General features: G+C 37.1%; 1 protein-coding gene across 3 annotated transcripts in view; it reads left to right on the forward strand.

Moving 5' to 3' along the window:
• GARNL3 (GTPase activating Rap/RanGAP domain like 3) overlaps window positions 1–22,272 on the forward strand; it is a 32,911-nt gene extending 10,639 nt beyond the window's left edge. For 2 of the 3 annotated variants that reach the window (XM_056504980.1, XM_056504982.1), the window contains 18 exons: window positions 817–862; window positions 2,108–2,214; window positions 3,036–3,157; window positions 3,820–3,924; window positions 6,453–6,527; window positions 7,437–7,548; window positions 8,288–8,386; window positions 9,313–9,429; window positions 10,092–10,264; window positions 10,573–10,731; window positions 11,452–11,518; window positions 12,116–12,223; window positions 12,634–12,752; window positions 12,964–13,099; window positions 14,184–14,393; window positions 14,724–14,835; window positions 15,528–20,534; window positions 21,146–22,272. In XM_056504980.1, coding sequence (XP_056360955.1) covers window positions 817–862; window positions 2,108–2,214; window positions 3,036–3,157; window positions 3,820–3,924; window positions 6,453–6,527; window positions 7,437–7,548; window positions 8,288–8,386; window positions 9,313–9,429; window positions 10,092–10,264; window positions 10,573–10,731; window positions 11,452–11,518; window positions 12,116–12,223; window positions 12,634–12,752; window positions 12,964–13,099; window positions 14,184–14,393; window positions 14,724–14,835; window positions 15,528–15,684 — 2,024 coding nt within the window. In that variant the 3' untranslated portion in view covers window positions 15,685–20,534; window positions 21,146–22,272. The remainder of the gene's footprint in view (window positions 1–816; window positions 863–2,107; window positions 2,215–3,035; window positions 3,158–3,819; window positions 3,925–6,452; window positions 6,528–7,436; window positions 7,549–8,287; window positions 8,387–9,312; window positions 9,430–10,091; window positions 10,265–10,572; window positions 10,732–11,451; window positions 11,519–12,115; window positions 12,224–12,633; window positions 12,753–12,963; window positions 13,100–14,183; window positions 14,394–14,723; window positions 14,836–15,527; window positions 20,535–21,145) is intronic. The other variant, XM_056504981.1, reaches the window with a different exon arrangement.
• The last annotated feature ends 993 nt before the right edge of the window (window positions 22,273–23,265 follow it).

Consider the following 23,265-nt stretch of genomic DNA (forward strand, 5'->3'; position numbering starts at 1 on the left):
TGAAGGCTATATCATTCCAAAAACCAGCAGCCAATCTCTTGCAATTGTCATGGCGTCACAATAGTAATAATCGGTAGATTCCAACCTGGCATCTGTTAGACTAGATAGAATAGAATGAGGAAAAATGGGTGAAAAGAGGCAAACTCTCATTTCTATCTATACTCGCTTGCTGAGTTTTAAAATATTATCAAAAAGCTTAAGACTTCTACACCTAATTCTTAGGCAGACTAAATGTTCTTAGAACCCACTTGCTGGGGGTGAATGAAAAATTAATGAAGATTAAAAAAATAATTAAAATCTTTACATATGAAAGGAGCCTAAATACTAAGAAGAATTATTTACCACATCAATGTACCTCTTCAATGGAGCATCAGCCTTAGTATAACTTGCACTTTAAATCATTTTATCAATTTTCTTATGATTCTGTTGGCTAAATTGTTTCACTGGAATCTTTTCTTCAGTGGAAGCTTTGGTATAAACGAAGTTCAGTATCAGTGTGGCTTTATCAACTAGAAGAATTTTTAATCACAAATATATCAAATAAAAATAAAATTAACTTCTATAGTATGTCTTATGCTGTGTCTGTGGTAGTAGCTTGATTTTTAAAACTGTTGATCAAACAATAAAATTTTTGTTTAGGACCTTCTTTATTAACAGTAAAATCTGTATAGTCTAGAATTGTTTCTGTATTTACATTGACTTTATTAATATATTTTTCCTTTATTAAATCTGCAGTGTACTGCAGGAAAATAAAAGTTTATTAAAATACATAGGAGCTTTATTAGAACTGGGTTAACTTCCTTAACTGTATGGCAGATATTTTTGCTTTAGTGAGATACAATAAGCAGAATGATAGTTACAGGTAGGTGCTGAATGTAACAAATAGTTTCACAATTAATTACTGATGCTTTAGAGAAAATAGGAAAACATTTTGGCAATGGGAAAACTTTCTGGCATACAGGCAGGTCCACCTGTCTGTGTGCCAGGAAGCCAAATGAGCCTTAGAAACTGAAGAGCTATATGGACCTGTATGCAGATGTCACTAACCTGGCTGTGAATAGCATGTTTCTAACGATCAGAAAAATTAAATTCTGGAACAGGCACAAGCTAAGGGGGAAGCTGAAAACTGGTTGTAGATTAAGTATTAAAAATGATGAAAGATATGCTTGGAACTTTCAGACCTGGTGAGATTAATGACATAGTAAACTATGTGGATGATGAAAGTTAATTAATGCATGTGATGTCGTGATAACCATGGGCTACAAGTCCATACAAATCGCAGTTTGGCTGTAGCTGAGCAAACTAGTTCATTTTTAGGGATTTTAATAGAGTACTTGTATAGTTGAATGTCACGTGCTGAACACCTACTAGTATTTTATGTATTACTATGTTTCTCCAGTGTGCCATTAAATCTAATTCCAGAGAAGAATGATACTTCAGTTTGTGTATGTGGGTTTTTGTCAGCAAAGTATCACTTGAAATAGCCAACAATGATTACTTATCTTAAAGAAGCTATGGCCTGATGAACAAACAGGCATGGGTTTTGTATCTGTCCTTCATTATTGCTGTGCTGGATTCCCTGTGGATCAGAAGAGCTCAGCTGTCATGGAAGCTATTCTGACTCCATTGTCCTCAGGGAAAATGATTTTTTTCTTTTCTCAGGCTGCAGATTCATATGTCGTAAGCCATTTACTTTGAAAGAGTCAAGTATTTTGTGTGTGTGTGGTGAATGCATAGGCAAAGTGGAAATCTGTAAGGAGAACATACTTTGTAGTGAAGACCTGTTCTTTTACAGCTTTTTTGAACAGGACCGTATTTTGCTAATGCCACTAAAACTATTGCTGTATGAGTAGAACTGCAAAGTTCTAATTCTGTGTCCCAGTGTTAGTTTGTCTAAAAGAAACAATTTTGCTCTGTTGAGCAAAGTGAAAAAACAAGTGATTCATTCCACGTGAATCTTTTTTTCTTAGACCCTTTGAAATTCTTATATAAGACATACCCAAATAACAGTTTCCATTTTTTTTCCTTTGGTTCTGATTAGCGTCTATAAAAAAGGTAGGGCTTGAATGTGACTCTCAATGTAGATAAAGGTTTGTATTTTCAATAGGCTGAAAATATTTTCAGAAGAAAGTGTTCCTCTCTTTGGACCTCCACTTCCATCCCCACCTGTGTTTACTAATCACGAGGAATTCAGGGATTTTGTGCTGGTGAAATGTAAGTCAGTTTTTCTTTTGCTAAACTCTTAATAATTGTACTAAAAAATTAAAATTCATGATGCTTAAAATGTACACGTTTTCTTGTGTATTCTGCTGATCTGTATACAATTTTTTTTTTTTTTTTTCAAATCCATGTCATAGATGGGATCGAACTGTTATAGTCAGATTAACAAAAAAAGTCTTCTCAGGTTACTAGACAGAGGCTGACTTTTATTTAAACTTTGCAGAATGTGCAGCCATACTTAGCTTTGCATTTTTGTAAAGGGCGTGGGAGATCTGAAGGAATTTATAACGCTGTTCATTGTTTAGTAATAGGTGTTAATTCAGTAGCTTCAAAAATCTGAAAATAGCAGCTTTTCTGAATGTATTCTTCTTAAAGGTGCTGAAGGACACCTATGCAGCACTTTTTAATTCTGTAATCATTTAGTTACAGTTTTCATTGACCCGTATTTGCCCTTCTAAATCAGCAAGAAAGAAAATCTTGGAGAATAGCTCATTTTGATTACAATTAGATGGTTACCTGACAGGAGCTTGGTAGCTTATTTTGTTTACTTAGATTGTCTATTACTTAGATTGACTGGCAGTTGGTCTGTAGTTTTCTAATTACATGGGTATTTATTCTGATGCCTTGTGGAATTCTTCTATTACTAATTTTCCTCCTGTAACATAAGGGAAAGTTATTCACTTAAAAAAGGCAAAAAGGAGGCAATTCTAAATTAATGAGGGCAAAGCAGGTGTTTTGGTACAGAGGCAAACTAGAATCGGTGGAGACTATTGAAGTTTGTTTACATAATATATCTTTTTTCCATAATTTTTTAGTAATAAATGGTGAAAAAGCCACCTTGGAAACACCAACATTTTCCCAGAAACGTCAGCGCACTCTAGACATGCTGATCCGCTCTTTGTACCAAGACATGAGTCCTGACCTACACAGGGGAAATGTAAGTCAGAAGTTTCTGCATCCCTTGCAGGTACTGTCCTGTTCTAACTAGTAGCTTTAAAGGACTGTAATCCTAAGAAGCACTAAATTGCAGATGACTAAGCTAAATACCGATTATCGTGTAATTTACTTTACAGTTACATGACAGCTGACAGACAGTCCTTTCTGGACAGGACTCTTCACCAGGTGTGACGAGAAGCATAACAATGTCATACTTTGTGTAAGCTTACCTGTGGCAAGGGAATAGGGAATTTAGATACTACAGGCATTAGTGATATATCTCATCACCATAAAATCTGCATTTGTTCCGTTATGTGTAAATTTGGATGATTTTTACCCCTGGGTAGCTATGAGGCAGCTTTATTTTAGATTATGAAGACTTACTCTTAAGGTGATTCTAAACTAATTAAAAATAAGTTCAGTACTTTTAAAACTAAGAAGGTGCTATTTTTTCCACCAGTGTTTATTTCTTTTATCTATATAGATCTGCTTAAACTTTTTTTTTTCGTATATTCTTTCACATATTCATGTGGTATGATTGTACAGAGCATGACAGTGGTAAACTATGACAAGTTGTAAGGTAAAGCACTCAAGGATTGGAAGATTTGCAGTTTCTCTTTTCTGAGAAGCTAAGTCGTTAGAAAGAAACATTTTCTGTTTTAGAACATGCTTAATAGAAGATCCTTCAGCGATGTGTTACCAGAGTCCCCAAAATCAACACGGAAAAAAGAGGAAGCTCGACAAGCAGAGTTTGTTCGGCTTGGTCAGGTAGGATCAGTTTAGAAGGTATGCAGCTCTGTTTACAAAGACTGTGTCACTCTTTTAGTCTGATTAGCTTGCAGTTATGTCGGGATTTAATGCAGTTTTCTGTGATTAGAAATAGTTTTGTAGCATTGCATTCTTTTAAGTTACATTAAAATAAAATATGAATAGAAGTATTTATCTGTAACGCCTGAGGTGTACACGAAGAAATATTTATATTGTACGTGAGTTAAGTGAAGGTTGTAAAATTTGTACCTTAGGATCAAACCTGAAAGGTCTTTCCCTGCTTCATGCAGCAGATGATTTCTCTGAGCAGAAGAGTGCTGTCTTTTCCTGTGCTTTGGAAAAACGTAATCTTTAAGGGATTTCCTCTGTCTGTTTTTCTAAGATTGAGTTTCTTAGAAAATACTTAGACTTCTTTAATCAGGAAGAAATTTTGGCAGTCTTTTTGTAAAATTAGAGTTTGCCACCCTTCTTTGAGCATACCAAATGCTGGCTACAGTGGGCTTATTAATTTTTCGATTCCGTGAGAGGGACAACCTGCTGATGATTTAGATCAGTGTGCTTTGATCTGACAGTTCATTGCAGCAAAAAAAAGTCAACGGTGCCTCTGCTTACCAGTTCCTCTGTCCTTTCTTACTTGTTTCTTCTTGATCCAGACTGGTCTCATGGATCTGCGGCTTTATCTTACGAACATTTCTTTTAACTCAGCAGGAGTTAACAAAGCAAAACCAAAGTCAAAACAAAAAACCAAACAAGAAAACCCAACCAACCAAAAAGCCAAAACCCAACCAACCAAAAAAACCCCTCCACAAAACAAAACCGAACTCAACTGACCAAACCCTATCAAACAAAAAAAACCTCCCCCCCCAACTACGAACAAAACCCAATTCTCTTCTCTCCCTTTTTTTAAAATTTTAGTAAAAAGTTAAAGATTAGAAGAGTCTGAGAAGTTTTAGATGTGGTTAAAGTTAGAGAATGGAGCTAGGCACTTAAGAGCTGGTTCAAAAAAATCTCAGGGCTATTGAAGCTTGCACTGGCAGAGCTGAAAAATCTCCTCTTTGATTTTCCTGTCCTTTCCCCAGTCAGGACACTTTCTAGTCACTTTTAGGCAGGCACTAGAAAAAAAAGAAAGCTGGACATGTAATACACAGAAGTAACCGATGATTTATTCCGATGTTTACTTTACAGAAATAAAGAAAAACAGGAAAAGCATGGTTATTGAAAGTATGGAAACCTCTAGGCTTACACCCCTTCCACCTCCCCCAGGTTAAATGCTGATAAGATGCTCATGTAACAAACCCAGCTGGGACTCACTGGTTGAACAAGACTTCCATCCTCAATATGGTCTTCATGAAAGGGAAACCTATTATGTGGGCTATAAATTCCTAGATACCTATTAGTGTTTTTCTTGGAGGTTCTTATAACATTTAACTATTTCCCTTCCCTAAAAGATCTCTCCTCTATGTTACAAACTGTACGCTTGACCATATTTCAAGATACCGTCCAAGTAACTCAGACATTCTTGCCAAACTAGGAAGGTATTTCCCCTTTAGTTATAGCCAGTTGACTTTTTAGACGGTGGACAAAATTCACTGATGACTGATTCAGCAATATATTTAAATCATTTATTTGTTTATTGTCAGGGTGATCTCTTCTGACTGGTGAGATGGAATTAAAATGTTCATACAATGAAGTATTTTGTGCATCTCTGTAAGCGCTTTCACAGCCATGCTTAATGCAAATGTGCAAGTGATGCATGCAGGTGTTTGCTGCCGCTTCACAGAGAGCCATGCTTGGTGCTAGGCAAACTATAGGGCAGTAAAATTGGTGTAGGTCAGTTCTAAACTTTGCATTAAAGAATGCTGTGACAATTCCGTGTATCGTGATGTTCTGAGAGTACTGTGAAAGTTAGCAATGAAGGAATGTAGGCTACACAGACTTACTGTGCAAGTCAATGAAACTTTGTATATATTTCTCTGGAGTTTTTCGCCCTTTTAAAATAACATTGCTTCTCATTACTTTCTGACTGAAGTATTTGTGATCTGGTGACCATCTGTCCTTGGGATGCCTGGCAGTATATATAGACAGACGTATCTATAATTTGCCTTGATGTTTGTTAGGAAGTTTTGCAAATAAAAGGTCAGTTTTTATAATTGACAAGAGAATCCTGTATCTGGCTAGATTATAAAGTAAACTGTGTAGATGGTTAGATTCGGTAGTATGAGGTGGCAGTTTTTCTCTGTTACTATGTTTGTCTCTTCTCAGTTGCCGTCGAGAAAGCAAGCAAACAAAAAAATCTAAACAAGGAACAGACAACACATTTTGGCTGAGAAGATACCTAGTAACCATCTAGTGGTTTATGCCTACCTTGTTGAAGATGCAGAATTCTGCTTCTTTTTTCATTACTTACAATGACATAGGAATTCCAAACTGAAATTACTTTTTAGTTCTAAATTGTCCTTTCTATATTGTCATTAGTATGGGTATTGATAACAAAAACTCAGTTTAAATAAAACATCTGTTTGTATTAGGCATTGAAATTGAAAACCACTGTGAAAGGGGATACCACAGCTAACTTGGCAACTGCAGGCTATTGTAAAAAGGAGGTGAGTGAAACTGTCTGAGAAGTTATGAAACATTAAACATTATCTGTTGTGGTATCTATTTATTTACTTCTGTAATTAGATGCTGCAGCAGAACAGATGGAAGGTATAGTGTCAAAGTGATTCTGCAGTCACTATTAGGTTAATAAAGGATGAGCCTGGGGGCAGAAGCACTTCTTAAGTTAAAGCAAGCATGGACATTTTTATACCTGAGAAAATTCAATTAAAGTGACATCTTCCATATACAATTATCTTTTATTTTTTCAGCACATTTAAAACAAAATTCTGTTGTGTTTTCATTTCCTGTAATACTGGCTTTTGTTTGAAGTCATTAGGGAGTGAAATATGACAGCTGCACTCTTCTGCATGTGTTTCATATACAGAAACTTAAGAAATGCTTCTAGAATTTCAGAGATTCCAAGTAATCTATAAATTGGGAGAGGAGGGGCAGGTTCTGGGAGGTAAGTACAGAGAACATAGGATGGAAGAGCAATTTGGCAGAAAGGCAGTTTTAACTGTACTGTGTGCTAGTCACTAAACATCACAAACTGAACTGTAAAATGCAAGCATACTGCACATGCATAGTGGTACATTTGTTCTAAGTATATAGGTTTGGGTTTTTAAATGAAAAAATTGTGTGAGAGTTGCACTGAGTTTCAGCTGCTTGTGTTTTAATTCTAGCATTTCAGGGATGTGTCTCACATTTACTAGTCTCCAAACCAGAACTGATACAGAAGTCCTCTGCAAGAAAATTAATTCAATTTTGATATTTCAAATTCCAACAATATACTGTTTGGAAATGTATCCTGCCAAAAGCATTTATATGTTATTGCCATTGTCCATCACATTCTGTGTCTGTATGATCTGTATTTTTTAGTGTACTTAATATGTATCCCTTATGTTACTTCATAGCCTTGGGAATCTCAGTCTTTCTGCAGTAATTTTCCTCATGAGGTTGTCTGTGCAGATTCTTGGGGCCAGTCCTTGCTGGTTTCTACAGATGCTGGCATCTTGTTAATAGATGGTTAGTAAATGATCTAGTGTTTTTGTGTCAATTTTTACATATCTGACCCTTTTCTTGAAAATGTGTGTTCATAAACTCTATTCAGGTGTTACTAAATCTTTATGTAGGGGGATAGTTGCTAATCCAAGTAAATTTATTACATATATGTAATCTAGTTGCAAAAATTCATTCTGCAGTAGAGTCAAGGCATATTGGGGAGCTAGCGTTAATGCAGATTTCTGAATGTTTTCTTATTTCAGATGTTGTTTTCTTGACCATCTGAAAAGTCGTAGGAGGTCGCATCCAGGTTCAATAAGTGTCTAAATGGCTTGTCTGGTTTTCTTAGCCCTTGGTAATAGTGACCAGGATGCCAAGGGCTTATGTGACAATGAAACCCTACTTCCCTTAGCAATGATATTGCTACCCTGATCCCTTATTATTTTCTGTGTGCTAAGTAAGGCCAGTGGGACTGAGGGAATGAAGTTAGTTCTTGGTCATAATTCTGAAACTTGCCAAAGGAATGTCACTTTTAGATTCAAGTCACTTAATCTGATTCATGACAATAATAAAACTCTCCCATGAGGAAGTATTGACTATGATGCTATGGCACATGTAGGAGCTTTGTACGGTTCTTTTTGGTTTTTTCTCTTCATTTTTGTAAGGAAAAAACAAGAATTTAATTAGAAGAAAGAAATGGTTCAAAATCAGCATCTAGCAAGTTTTAGTAGGATTTTGAATATATATGTGTTTTCTTTTTTAGATGGTCGACCATCAGTACCAGTATTTGATAAAACTCTCCAAATAAAGCAGATGAATGTGTTGGAAGCTCTAGATATTTTGATTGCCCGAACGGACAAAGGTAGGAGAGGTCCCTGTTCTCGGATTCTTGCGTGACTCCGGGTATCACTGAGTATGTATGTCTGATGACAATTGTGTCTCTCTCATCTGGAAGGATTAAATGTGCATAAAATGTGCGCTTGTTTAGTGAGGTAGTTTTTACCCGGTAGTCTGTGATTGAGTTTCGTAAAGGGAACCATACACAAAGCAAGATAAGGATCTTATCTATAACTCAGGAAAGAATTACAGTTATGGTTTGCTTATTTGTTTTTACCCTTTTATGTCTGTTTTCTCGGTATTTGCTGAAGTTCTGTTTACCCAAGCTTTGGATAAAACATTTTTCCTTCTGTATCACTGGGAGTTGCCCAATTCGGTTGCATCTGATGAAATTCACCCTGAGATCTTACAGAACTAGCTCAGACTATGTGAGAGCCATCTGCAGTTCTCTCAAGACACCTGGAGAATGGGTGACGTTTCTGAAGATCTGGGAAGTGTAGCTATATCAAAACTTAGTTTGTGAAATTTCTAGAGAAGACCCTTGTGTATCCTGAAGGGTTCAAACTGTGAAGGATCCAGTTATCAGTTGCTCACCTGGATGGTTCCAGCTCTTAAAGTTAACCCTTTTACTCTTGCCCCATAGATTATATTTTTGTTATTTTTCAAGATGTTATATATTTGCAAAATATTGTGCATTTCACTTTTTGGAAGCTCTCAGATCATTCTTTGGTGCAGCACCACTTAGTGGGATTCTCAGCTACTGTACTGAAGGGTTTGGTTACTGGAATTGTAAATCCAAGAGAGTTCATGAGTCTTCTATCCCCTGAGAGGTATTATGCTTTGTTTACTTTTGCTCTGTTCGTTAGGTGCTACTTCTTGTCAGAAGTATTAATTTCAAGATACCATGTTCTTTTTTTAACTTCTTTTTTCCTGGTTCTCTCCATACGTCAGGGAAAGACTCTCGTATCCTTGTCTTCAGACTCAGTGCTATCCAAAAAGCTATAGAGACTAAAAAAATGATAAGAAGCAAATATGACTGCAGAGAAAATAAACTGGAGAGAACAAAAGGTGATATTGTTATGCTGTGCTAAAAACATCCACTGTGTTTGATGCTGGTAGTTTTCAGGGGCTTATTAGCTCTCTTTAGGCAGGTGTAGGTGTTCACCTTTAGTTTTTTCTCTGGACAGTCAATTCACACTTTGTTAAGCTTATATTTGAAAACTATTCTAGTATAGTCCAGCATGACATTTTTGAATGTTGTTAAAAAAACCCATGTTATTTGGCAATTGCTGCGGATGAAAAGCTTTAGAGAAAAATAGGATTTCAGGGTTGGGAGAAGAATTTTGTGGGGATGTTAGACTGAAATAAAGCACACTTTAAGCTGGTGAAACATTGGCAAATCCCCCTTTAAATAGTAGTGCTTAGATTAGTCTGGGTGTTGCCCATTATTTTTGTAAAAATAAATGTTTCCTGGTCTTCGGAAGCAAGCTGCTTTGAAAAGCTGGAACTTGCATAATAGTGACAATCCATATATTTAGGATTAAGGGTAAAAGATTCCAGAAGAGTCATGGGCTTTTGTCTTTTCCTGGAAGTCGATGTAATCTGGTTGAGAAGTTTTTAATTCTGTGTTGCCAAGTCATCCATCAGAGCCCTGTTGTACTAATCATCATACAAATACAGAAAAAAAACCCTACCCCAACCACTTAGAGTCTAGAACATTATTTCCTCAGGCTGCCATTTGTATGCCATTAATACTCACCATGGAAGCGAACTGAGGATTGTTGTGGCTATTCGGAACAAACTGCTTCTCGTCACAAAGAAATATAACTCACTCAGCATTTTAACCAGCACCTCTCTGCTGTCATCTCCTGAATCTCCAGTAGAGGAGTTCCAGTACATCCGGGTATGTGTAATCTAGTTACTAATGTTCTTAACACTCTGAACAGCACTCAGCTGGTGTGGGGGGTGTGGGGAAAGCAAAGTATACATCATCATCTTCCTGAACCTACAGACAAATAAAAGTGAGAAGTCATACGGTGGAGTTCAGTTGTATACATGCTAAATAAAACTTTCAGATTTTTAAAGAATTGTTTCTGCTTGTTCTTTGTTATGCTTCTGTGCTTACAAAACATGCCTTTGAAATCATGGAGTACCTGCAGCACCCACAGTAGGAACTTGAGAAAGAGAGTAATTCTGTTATTTCTGTTATAGGAAATCTGCCTTTCTGACCCTCCAGTGGTTATGACGCTGGTGGATGGCCCTACTGGAGACAGTGACAACATGATCTGTGTGGCATATCGGCATCAGTTTGATTTAGTCAATGAGAGCACAGGGGAATCCTACAGATTGCATCATGTTGAAACAAACAGGGTGAGTTTTCATCATTTAAACTTTTTTTGCAGACCCCCACTGAACATAATTTGTTGCAGACTCAGTGCATTCTGTGCTGACCTCCTAGGAGTGTACTTTTTGGAGATGCTTGTGTGTGCTACTTTTTACTTCTATAACCACTGCTTTATGGCACTCTGAGATATTTATTCCTTTTGGGATAAATGATGACAAACTCCCAAGAGAGCTAGGTTTAAGATATGACATTGGGGAAAAGCCTGTGTTTCAGGCTCTGGAATGTTGTCAAAAATTCATTTTTCTTCTTTCTTAGCCAGTAGTTAGCTTATTGTTTCATTTTTGTGGTGTCAGTCTTTTATTGTTTAAAAGATTGCATCACAATAACTTCAATTATTGGTTGACCACCAAATCATATTCAGATTTGCCTATCTGCATGTACTACGGCTAAATAAGTTATATGCTTTTATTGCTTTGCACTGTGGCATGGTTATGAATGTTCAGTACTGTACAGAACCAAATACAAGAGAAGCTAACTTTCATCTTGAGAACATCCTGAAAATTATATCAAAAAAGAGGCTATTTATAATTTTTTATTTATTTATTTATTTATTTTTCTCTCTTTTTTTTTCCTTTTACCTGTGTTGTGCACTTCCCCAGCTGAGTGTATTGCTTGTTACTTACAACCCAGTTGTAATAACCACAGTATCCTCTGCCTGTTGGTAATCTTTTCCATTATCATTGCAGGTTAATTTTGTTGCTGCTATTGATGTATATGAAGATGGTGAAGCTGGTCTATTGTTGTGCTATAACTGTAAGTGTTTAGGGAAGGCCCAAAATGGTAATAGCTCAATCTGCATATGTAGATCTTCTTTAAATGGAGTCTACGTCTGTATCTGAAAAGAAATTTTAGTGTTTCTTGGAAAGTTTGTGTCACGGAAAGTTTGTTTCACGGAAAGTTTGTCAAAATACATTCTTTGGAACATAAATGCATATTGGAGAAACTAGAAATTCAAGTGTTTTAGTCATACTAGCTGTTTTATAGATGTGCAGGTTATATGATTAATGAAATTTTGGTGTCTGTAATAACCCATATGCATAACAGTCTTCAGAGAATGTAAATTACATATGGCTACTGGAAGGACAGAACTGTACAATTCTGCAGACACTGCTTTCTGGATTTTTCTTGCCTGTTCCTCTATCTATAGACAAGTTAGGGACCTGATAACTGTTGAAACTGTAATACTTACTCTGTGAAATGTGATACCTTATTTAAATGTAGGTCTTTTATTTTGGTCTTTCCAATGTGTTGACAGAGAAAGCAAATTTTGCTTTGCTGTTTGGCTGCAAAATCTCCCTGGTCACTTACAGTGTAAAGTGATGGATGCTTCTTTTTTCTATTTTGCTACAGATATTTGTCAATACAGAAAGATACATCCTTTCAGTGGGGGTTCTCCACTGGTCCAGCCGTCAGCTTATGACTTCCACTTCAGCTGGAATCAAGTTCCTTATGCTGTTGGTAAGAAGATACCTCCTTTTAGTAAATGTTTTTTTCATTACCATTTTTGCCTGCTCTTGGTGGAATTACAGTATTCTGGAATAAGCGTGTTACATTCATGTTGCCACTTGACTTAATCTGAATATGATAATTTTGAAAAGTGGAGCCTTGGTAGCAAGTTCATCCTTTACCAAATTTTTTCCCCTTTCTTTTTTGTGTTTCTCATTTTCCATTCACTCTACATTCTGTTGGGCATGGAGAGTGAAATTTTCTTCAGGCTCAGTGTAGCTCAGTGTACATCTGTATGTTAGACAACACTTTTCATAGGAAAGGAACATGCCAGAAGAGGTCAAGAACTGTTTTCGTGCAGCATCCAAGAAACTTCTGATTTAACCATTTTTCCATGACAAATAACTTCTATTTCATTGCAGTCTGTGCTTTCCCTTATGTTCTTGCCTTCACTACTGATTCCATTGAGATCCGCTTAGTGGTGAATGGGAACTTAGTCCACACAGCAGTTGTGCCTGAGCTTCAACTTGTAGCATCAAGGGTAAGACAGAAAAATCATGTTTGAAGTTTCTGTGATATGTTGGGATCTAACTAACATAAAAAGTTGCTGCCACTAAAAATGTAACAAACAAAACCAAAATATGCGCTAATTGTTCATCTGTGTGCTTGTAGTTGATATCAAGGACAAAGAGAATCAGAAGATAGATTAAGAAAGTCTGACTGTACTAATGCTGGGTTTTGTATCATTTCAGTCGGATATTTATTTTAAAGCAACTGCTGCAGTAAGTGAATCATCTGACAGCACCTCTAAGGAAATGAGTTCACAGAGTTCTCCTCAAACACTGAGAGCTTACGAAAAGCCAGAATTTCCTCTTCCTTCTCTAGAAGGTAATGTGATCTCTGATTATTCTAACAGCTATCACATCTCAGTGTGGCCGATCTTCAGTAAATATGGTAAAAAAAATGTGAGTTCCTATCTGAAAGTGTGGAAGGTAAGAGATTTTTTATTTTCCATGCATATAAAGCACTTAGCTGAGCTTTTGCAATGTAGTATCTTTTCTTAATATAAGGTAGCACTGTTCTGAAAATATAATTTCTGTAGGAAGGGAGGAATTAAGCCTCAGCAGCGTGTTGAATCTTTGGCTATGTGATGACCACAAGTAATAATGCAAAAAGGGGCATAAATTGTGAGAAAGCTTGATATTTCACATATGCTATTCTGTTCATTTAAGAAAAGCTGAACAACCACTGAATGGCTGAAGTTCTTTTGCAAAAGAAAAGTAAGAAGCCTTGAAAAACTTTGCACAGACAATTTAGTGTAATATGATCTGTGAACAATCAATCTATAGTGTAACAATAAAGGAGAAACAAGGGAAAATGAACTAGATAATTCAAGATGTGTGTACACCTTTCTTCCTTAAATCTGCTGGTTTACTGTTAGCAGAAGGGAAAAGGAGAAGGTAATCACAAATTTCTTAAAGGCAGTACTATTTGATAAGTTGGGGGCTATTTGGTAAGTTTGGCATTTTGGTTTGTTTTTCTTCTAGGAGTTAGGAAAGTGTGTTATTTTGTGTTACCTAAGAGGAGGAATCATAATTTAAACCACTTGGAATCCAGGCTCCAATATGTTTGCAATGTATTAAAACACATAGGGAATATTGCACAGAGTGCAGTGTAATAGTCAGAGTACCAGCCGCAAGGGAGATAAATTTACTTCCAGGTTCTGCTCCTGATTCATTATGTTGCCAAGAGTCAGTCTTCTTTTTCTCTCGAAGTCAAATTGCTTGTATTTCTTCCTTCTCCTAGCTTATTTGTATTGAAAGATCTCTAGAGCAAGGAAGATCTTTGTCATTTCAATTAAAAAGTGCCCAGCTCAACAAGTATAGCTTGTTTTTATAACTTTTCATTTGGAATTATTAAGAACTGAATTTGTTGTGCAAGTGTAATCTTCTTTTTTCTTTCTGTGTTTCAGGTGAAGTTCCATGTAAAAACCTGTACAAAATACCTCTCAGCAATCTGGTTGGGCGAAGCATTGAACGAGCTCTGAAGTCGCCTTTGGCTCCCAGGGTCATCACTCCTACGACGTTGAGTGGCTTTACCTCTCTTCCAGCTACGCACTCACTGTCTTTATCTCGTATGGAAATTAAAGAGATTGCAAGCAGAACACGTAAAGAATTGCTGGGTAAACTCTCCTCATTCCTTTACATATCAATTGCATACATGTCAATTGTGTTGCATATCAATTGGCAAACATATACTTTCTAATCTTTGCACCATCACAGGTACGTTTGTAACATGCAGCTAATATTCGTAAATTATTAAAATAAAAAAAGGAAACAGTGAGGCAGCATTATTTGTTAATAGCATAGCTATTGTCTGATCATGTATAAGATGGCCATATTGTAAGTCAGGTAGAAATAATTAATAATGGAAACCAGCAACAGGTGGTTAACATTTTCATGAATGCTTTGTTTTCTGTTGAAATTATTAAGTCTTTTATTCCTTTATTGAGGCCTCTTGGATGAGCCTATACCCAAGACAGAATGTGCACAGAAGCTAAAAAAGGTTCCTCGAAGACAGTCAGACCCCAAGCAGGGAGCTGTAAGATCATCGAGTAGTGACAGGTAAATATACTTTAGAAAAGAGCCTAAGTTAGACTGTAAATGTTTTCAAAGTTTAGTGCTTGTGCTTATCTCAGTTGGCATGAGGCTGACTGAGATCTTTATATATCCATATGTGTTTTGTGCTAACGTGTTTGTTAGAGTATCTGCATATGTAAGTACTGAAACAATTACACTTTTTGCTAAAGACATGTTAATGAGCAAGGCAAGACTAAATGGCATTTTGTGGAACCTGCTGCAGCTGAACCTGTTATAAAGATGTGGACTACTGCAGCTGCACTATGCAGACTCTTGTTTTCTTTGTATGCTCTTGTGTTGCTATTTTCAGAATAAATTTTGTGGAAAAATACCACAGCATTTGTCTGGCACGGACCCCAGTGCCATTATCTTGTTTTCAATGTTTCCATAACCTACATTTGCGTAGAGTACTGGCAGAATATAGAATACTGGCACAAGATACAAGAGAGTAACAAAACAAAAAATCTCTTGCAGTGTAAAACTATGTTTGATATGTTTCCCTATTTGGAAATTATTTGGGTGAGGAGCTTCATTAATACTGCCTTTGGATTATTTTTAGAAGAGTAAAACAGGAGGAAACTCAGTTGTAATGGTCTGTATCTGTCTTTAGTAGCCATTGTTCCTTCCTGCCCTGACCTGTGTATGTTTTTTAGTAACCTTTGTCTTCCTCTTTGCAGGATAATCTCAAGCTCATTTGAAGGTTATTCTGAAAGATGTCATCTTTCCACTAGTTCAGACCCTGACACTGTAGCAAACAGGGAGGAGAGCTCACCATCTAGCTCTCCATTTCAGCTGATTTCTTTATATGATGAAGACATCATTGACTTAAAATGAAGACACTTTTAAAACCTTTCTTCCTTACTTCACATTTTCTTACGACTCTGTAAGCTCTATAGCAATGTCACAAACACTGTTTCTGGTGGTAAAATGTGGCGGAAGTACTGGTGACAAATCCTTATGGGACCCATGTTCTGGTTAGCACAGCCTGATTTGGTGATGTTATATCTTTGACATAGGTATGTTTTCTCAGTTAATGAAGCATTACTTTTCATGGCATTTTAACAGTAGGTAATAAATGAGAGATTTAGGCTGAAACTGAAGTAAACAAAAAGTATTACTTGATCTAAGCTTCTTATAATTTGATTTACCTAAATGAGGTGCAGCAGAGTTAATTGCTGTTATTATTGTCATGAGTTGTTTTACAACAGTGTATGTCATGTTGGAAGAGGAATTTTATAACATAGATCACTGCTTTTGGTTTTTCAGTCTTGAACAAAACAACAACAACAAAAGGTTTGCAGATTAGGTCATTTCAAACAGTGCAGTCACACTAAATTGATGCATCTGTAGTATGTTTACTGAAGAATCAAATGAGATATGAAAATAGTGCTTCCTTTGCTCATTGTTTAGAGAAACTTGAAAACTCTTTTGGCATAAATAATCCCTGAGGAGAGAAGCTTTCTGTAGGAAATACAAACTTTCAGAATATTTCTCAAAAATCGGAAATTAAAAAAACCAAGAAAACCCACAAACAAACAAAAAATGGCAAAACAAAAACCCTAGTCCATCTACTGGAAAACTCTTATTGCAGTGCATCTGCAGATTTTTCATTACAGGCAGAAGAGCCAACCCCACTTGTCTTTAACTACAAAAAGATTCTTATGCAGACATCATAGCTGTTGTCTGCCCTTACACCAACAGTGTAACTCATTATTTAATATAGTTGTATTTGTTTAACTGGATGCAGACCAAAATTTCATTCCTAATAAGCCAATATTCTATGGTTAAATAATCATCTTGTCTCTTACTGTGTTAAAAGACAGGGGTTTGTATTTAAAATTTGATTTTTTTTTAACCTTTTCTTCTACAACAACCTTTGCAATGATTTTGTTTGGTTTTGCTTTTTTTTTATGAAAGCCTTTCTATATATGATGTTTTTAGCTTTATTAGCAAGGGTTTCTTGTTCTATATGTAGAAATACTTCTGTATCTTTGATTTCATTTCCTAATATTACTCGTATGTCAGGATTTCCTTTTTGTTCAAGTATGATCATCTGAAGATGTGTGCCTTTTGCTGCCAGCTGTCTGAATGCAAAACTGGCTTTGCAAAGTGATTTTTCCCCCCTCAGTTTATTCCATATAATGGCTGAATTGCTTCACTTAGGAAAATATTCAAGGTCTTATCTGGAAGCGTAGTTTCTTATTCTCAACTGGAGTGGCTAATCAATAGAAAAAGTAATATTTTCAACAGTAATTAGTCTCAGAGCAGAAAGCTATTATTTTGCACTCAGATGTATGGGGTGAACCTTAATAAGCATCTAAAAGGAAGTACCAGATCAGTCTTTGCAAAGACTTGTAATTATTTTTTGAGAATGTTGTCTCCAGAGATTGTGTTGCTTTACCCTATCCTTATTTATTTGGACAGTTAAGGTTAAAAAAAAATCAATCTGAAATCACCGCATGGTACATATTTTCCTGGAAGTTGTAAACACTTCCAAATCTGCTTTTGGGATCACTGCTAGCACTTATGTATTTTTAGAAAGGAGAAGAACCAGGTTTTTCCATAACAGCTTTCTCAATGTTGTATTTGATTTCTGAATTGTGGCTATTTTTGAAGACTGTACCAGTGTGTTTAACTGGGGTTTTGTTAAAATTTTAACTGGAACCTTTGCTTTACCCTGTTAGAATATCAGATTTTAAATATACTGCAGATGTTCACCTGTGGTATTACAGCATGATTTAAAATGATTAACCATTGTTTGATAGCAGTTGAAGCAATATATGGGCATTTTAAAACTTGTTTTGAAGAACCTGCACAAACACATATTTAGATATCCTGAAGGACTAGCCTCAGAGATGAAGCACTAGGGAGAACAAGAAAAATGAGAAAAGCTTGACAGAAAGCTTGAATACTGGCTATGATGGTAGTCAGAATGTGTCTAGATACAGCATTTGCATTATAACCTGAACAGCATTATAGAACAAAGGGCTATAAAGCAAGACTTATTTTCTTGAACCAGAAGTGCAGCAGTGGCTGTAAAGTATTACCATGAATTAAGAAAGTGCTGGAGGAATGGGGAATTTGTGTGTGTGTGTGTGTGTGTGTGTGTGTGTGTGTGAGAGAGAGAGAAAGAGAGAGAACCTTTGAAGGTCTACCTGTAATTACAGCATTGATGACATCTAGCAAAGGAACTATAAGGAGTACAGATAGTGGATTACTGGAGCTAGACAAAAACAGATCATACTGGCTCTGTGGTATATGACTGGAAAAAGATGTTGGGATCCTTTGAAGAGGGAAGCCCAGCAACTGCATCCCCGCCCACTTCCCACCCACTTTTGTGCTATAGCTTGACTTAATGGGTCAGATACAAGCTGTTATGCAAGTCACACTAGGAACTACCAGACCTTAACTGACCATTACTCATATAGGACAGGAAGGAGCTGAATCCTGGAAAAAAATTAATATCTTAATTCTTAATGTATCCAATAAGTGCCTTAACAAGGCTTCAACTTCTTGAGTTTTCTGTACTTAATCAGAGTGTCACAGATGGATAATATCTAATGTGGCAAAAGAAGTAGAGAGTGATACAACTTTTAGTTTTTGTTATATGACACCTAGAGATGGTAGCCGAGTCATGTCTATGTAGTTTACTACCTATTTACTGTATACGAGTAGCCCAGAACATAGGTAGAAGGCAGAGAACATGGAAATAATATCCAGTTTATTTGACACAAGCCACAAGAATCTTTATCACATTTATTGTATCAAAAGACCAAATACCAACACAATCATGTGAAATTGCTGGTGTAACAGGAGAAACTTCTGTTGTACAAAAGATCATGCTTACCATTCAGACTGCTAATTAAAATCTAGAGGCAGTTGGTGGTATCGATATGTAAGCTTTTGTGCATCATTTATAAAGGGCAGAGTTCTCACACATCTGTGGAACCTCTCCTTCTTAAGCCTGGTCTGGTGTAAGGTAACAAGGCTTGATGGAAGGCTGCTGAGGTGCCTGTAGTGTCATTCACTCCTGCCTTGGAGCCGTGTTGTTTGCCCTCCGTTTTTCCAGCGTATGCATGCATATACTCTCTAAAACTTAAAAAGTAGACTTAGGCACAAATTGCAGCCATGTCCACTGTAAGCATAATCCTTCCTCCTTTCACAGCGAGTGTTAAAGCTGCCTGTAGGCTGCACTCTTGATGCTGGCTGACTGTCTCATGGTTAGGAGAAAACATAACCTTTGAATCTACAACTATGTAAAAGATGGATGTTGTTCTAATAGGAAAATGGAAAAATATTGCTACAGATGGATGGAAGGAATGTTTTCATGAAGGAAGAATTGTTACGAGATTGAACACTTGCTATCGAGCTAAATTTAACTGAAGGCCCATTCTGGACTCTTGTCTAAGTTTCTGCAAGAAATACTTTCTATCCCAATGTGCTGGATTTGTTGTCAGCAGCAGGGCTCTTAACTCCTTCTGGCTAAATGGCAATGGTCACCACTTCATCCCTGTGCCTCAGTCTGACTAAATTATAGGAATGTCATTTACATTGGTGCAAGCATTAGATTGTACGGGTAGTTAATTTAGAATATACTTGTGTGTTCTCAACAGCATGGGTAATGATGCATGGAAGCACAAAACAGTTGAGGGTAGAAGGGACCACTGTGTTACCATCTAGTCCAGTACACACACCCATGCACCACCATTCAAAAATCTGTTCAAAATGGATATGCAGCATTTTGAGCTACTTGTCGTCTTTGTCCTGCTTTTGAATTACAGCCTGCATATAAACCATCACAACTCTGAAGTGTGACTAGGACTCAAGAACCTCCAGACACATCAGCTAAGTTAATTCTTTCAGACTTACACACAATATGGAGCCCTTAAGGCTGAGGCTTTGATGAGCCCTTCCCAGAGTCCCTAAAGCCCAGTTTGGCCTTTAGAAACCAGTAGAGACTAAGAGACTTTTTGGTCCAGTTCCTTATTCTAGTGGCAATGCATTACACATAAATATTTTATATGTGATTGAAAGTAACAAAACACTTCCTTCTAAAAAGAAACAAAGACCCACATGCAAATAGAAAGGGTTATGGCTATTCATGGTGGCCAGAGAACTGCTCTCTAGATTCAGTGAATGCACGCATACATTCTGTTTCGTGGTTTGCAGAGAAGTAAGCCCTGTTCTAATTACAGTCCTTTACTGTTTGGGGGTGTGGCAGGGATTTTTGTTAGTTTTGGTTGTGTGGTTTCTTGAAGCTGGGTGTGTGTCGGGGGGGTTGTTAGTTGGGATTATTTTTTCAGGTTTTGGAGGGGGGGTTGATTGGCTGGGTTTTGTTGGTTTGTTTTTTAGGTTTTTTTGGGGGCAGGGGGGTGTTTGTTTTTAGTTTGTTGTTTGCTGTTTTTCAGTGCATAAAATGCATGCAAGTATGCACCTGGAATGAACAGCGGGTTTGTTCTCTGCCTTCATGTGATTATTTTTGTAAATGGGCAAGTATGTGTAACTAATAGATTCAAATTGAATTTTTTTAGTACTGTGACAGCCAACTGAATAAATATTTAAACAGTACTTAAGAGGGCAGGGAATTTATAACATTATTTCCTAACTAGTTACATATGGTTAAGGTTGCTACTCCTGACATATATTTTCTGCTGTTGCTAGCTCAAACATGTTTTCCTAAAGGTGTGCATCTGTGTCCAAGTTTAGGACAAAACTGGGGGAAAGCCTCCAAAGGAGCCCCCCAAAATAAACCCCCCTCACAATTCCTCCCCCCCACTGGGCTCGGAGAGAATTTTACTCGGGGGAAAAGTGGAAAAAACTTGTTTATTAACAAACACAAGAAAAAAACACTTCCCAGCAACAGGAAAGTACAATCCCAGATGACAAAAGAACTGTTTTCACCGAAGTGAGAGACGGTCGCTGCTGGGAAGGGCGAGAAGCTTCTTGGGCAGGCTCCGGAGGCAGTCTCTGATGCTCAGGTCCCGTCCGGAGCCGGTACAGATCTTGGAGCTGAAGGAGAGAAAGGGGGAGGGGAAGGCAGCAGCAGCCAGGGCAGAGCCGGGGCAGCAGCAGCAGCAGCGGGGCAGAAGCAATAGGGCAAAAGCAGCGGGGCAGAAGCAGCGGCCGGGGTAGCTAGCGCAGCAAGCAGCAGCAGCAGCCGGGGCAGCAGGGCAAGCCAAGCAAGCACAGCCCCGGGGCACCACCCCCCCAGGGGGGGAGAAAGAGCACCGGCGGCAGCTCCATGCAGACAGCGAGGTGTGGGAGCGGGAGAGGAGCAGACAAAACACCAACCCAGGACAATCTGTAACTCGTGCTTGCAGATGCAAGGGCTTCTTCAGAGCTGTTGGCTTATTCTGCATTTGAAATATATAACCCTTTTCATTTGGATTTGGTTTTCAATATATATACATATATAGGTGTATATACATTTGTAATTTCTGCTGTAAATTTTTAGGGATTAAAAATCCTGAGTATAAGGAATTTAAAGTAATGGGATCACAAAAGGCAGCGGAAGGAAAAATCCCATCAGCAAGTGATAAGGTTTTTCAGAACAATTTCTATTGCTTTGTCTATGAAAATGAGTATCACACTATTTTCATTGTTAACCATTCAATGTCATGGTTCATATGCACAGTGCTTGCTTATTCTGTGAGAGCACTGTTTTCTCAGATAGGCTTAATTGGTTTTTCTGAAGGAGTAAATTATTTCCTGGGAACCTGATATTAACAATAGTGGAAGGCTCAAGAGATTATGCAGCAAACATCTGTACTTGCATGCAGATTAGAAAGTATTTTTCCTCTTATTAATTGAGCACAGCAACTTCACCAGCCTGTATACTGCTTAGCTGCTTCACTTTGCTGCTGACCTGTAACTGACTGACTCCTATTTGCTACTGGAAATTGTGGTACTAGCATCTGACTTGAAGAGAAAACGGAGATAATTATCTGCGTATTTATTTATAGCTCTGTTAGGTATTATGTAAATAATGTTTACATAAATGGAAACAGTTATGTAAAGGTTTTATGCAGAGTGTTATCAATCTGGAATGTCAGTTTAATTGTTTAATTGTCTTTGAATGGTAGCAGACTGCTTTGTAATGTAATAATGGCATATTGTTAAGACTGTTGCTGCATTTGTTATCAAAGACTCTTTACCATTGGTCTTAAATGCTGATGTATTACCATTGTTTTCAATGTCATATGATAGCATGTATGGTTTGTATTTTCGATATGACATCCAAATAGAAACAGTCCTCTTACATCTGAAACTGTTTTAAGTGTTATTTATTACCTTTGTGAAGAAGAAACTTGATTTATTCCTTCATCTGTAATAAACTGTAAATTTGACCCCATCTGTTTCTTTCACACACACAGGACTAATAACTTTCAAATTCAGAAAGTAAAAAGACAAGAAAAAAATGTAGCACAGAGCATTGCTTTTTTCATTTGAGTTTTCTGAAGTGCTGTATTATACCTATGAGATTGCTGTTTGTGTCTTAAGATTTACCCATCTTTGACAAAAGCCATACTCCAGCATTAGTTTATGTTTCCAGGAATCTTTCAGACTTTTGGAGACCTGCTTCAGTTGGAGATCTTTACACTGTAAACTAACACTACAAAATAGTTTTTCTTCCTTTCTGGCTAAGTATATATTCTTACTGCCACCAAGACCTTGCAATTCCTTTTGAAAAAGCAGTCATCTTTCCTGAAATATCAAAGATATTCTCATAAGAGCTACAAACCTTCTTGTGATTTAAATGCATTCCTAGCCACCTTGACAACAATAGGGAAAAAACCTTAAATCCAGGAAAGCCAAGAATTCACCTCCATTTGGGATAAAGACTTAATTCTGTGGTCAGGCATCCCAGAAATAACAGCCACACAAACGTCACATACTGCAGTCTGAAACTAACTAACCCAGGCTGCATCGTGCACTTCTTCACTTTAGAATGCACCATGAGGAAAAGGTACAGTGAAGTAAGGAAATTGATTTATTTGTTTGTTTGTTTATTTATTTATAAATTTAGATTTTATTTTACATCTTAGGAAAAAAATATACTGGCCCCAGTGCAATTAATATTCACACATGGCTATTACAGTTAGTACACCAGGTTAAAAGAACACAGGAACTGAAGAAATAAGAGTTATTCATGATGCTTACTATAAAATCCTGAAATTCTCTGGGATCCTAAGAAGGCCATAACCCAATTCACTGACATACATGCATTACTCGATCTGCCTCTTGCTTTAAGCAGGAAGATTTCCAATATCAGCAACCATGGAGCTGGACCCTAGGCAAAGGCAAAACCTACAATTATAAAATGAAGGGAATAAATGCAAGTTGAGTAGGAAAAAGTAAATTATGTCCAAATTAATCAAGTAAGGGGGTTGCAGTTTTCATTTAGATTTGTGCATG

This window comes from Oenanthe melanoleuca, chromosome 17 (assembly GCF_029582105.1).
Source record: "Oenanthe melanoleuca isolate GR-GAL-2019-014 chromosome 17, OMel1.0, whole genome shotgun sequence".
Taxonomy (NCBI): Eukaryota; Metazoa; Chordata; class Aves; order Passeriformes; family Muscicapidae; genus Oenanthe; species Oenanthe melanoleuca.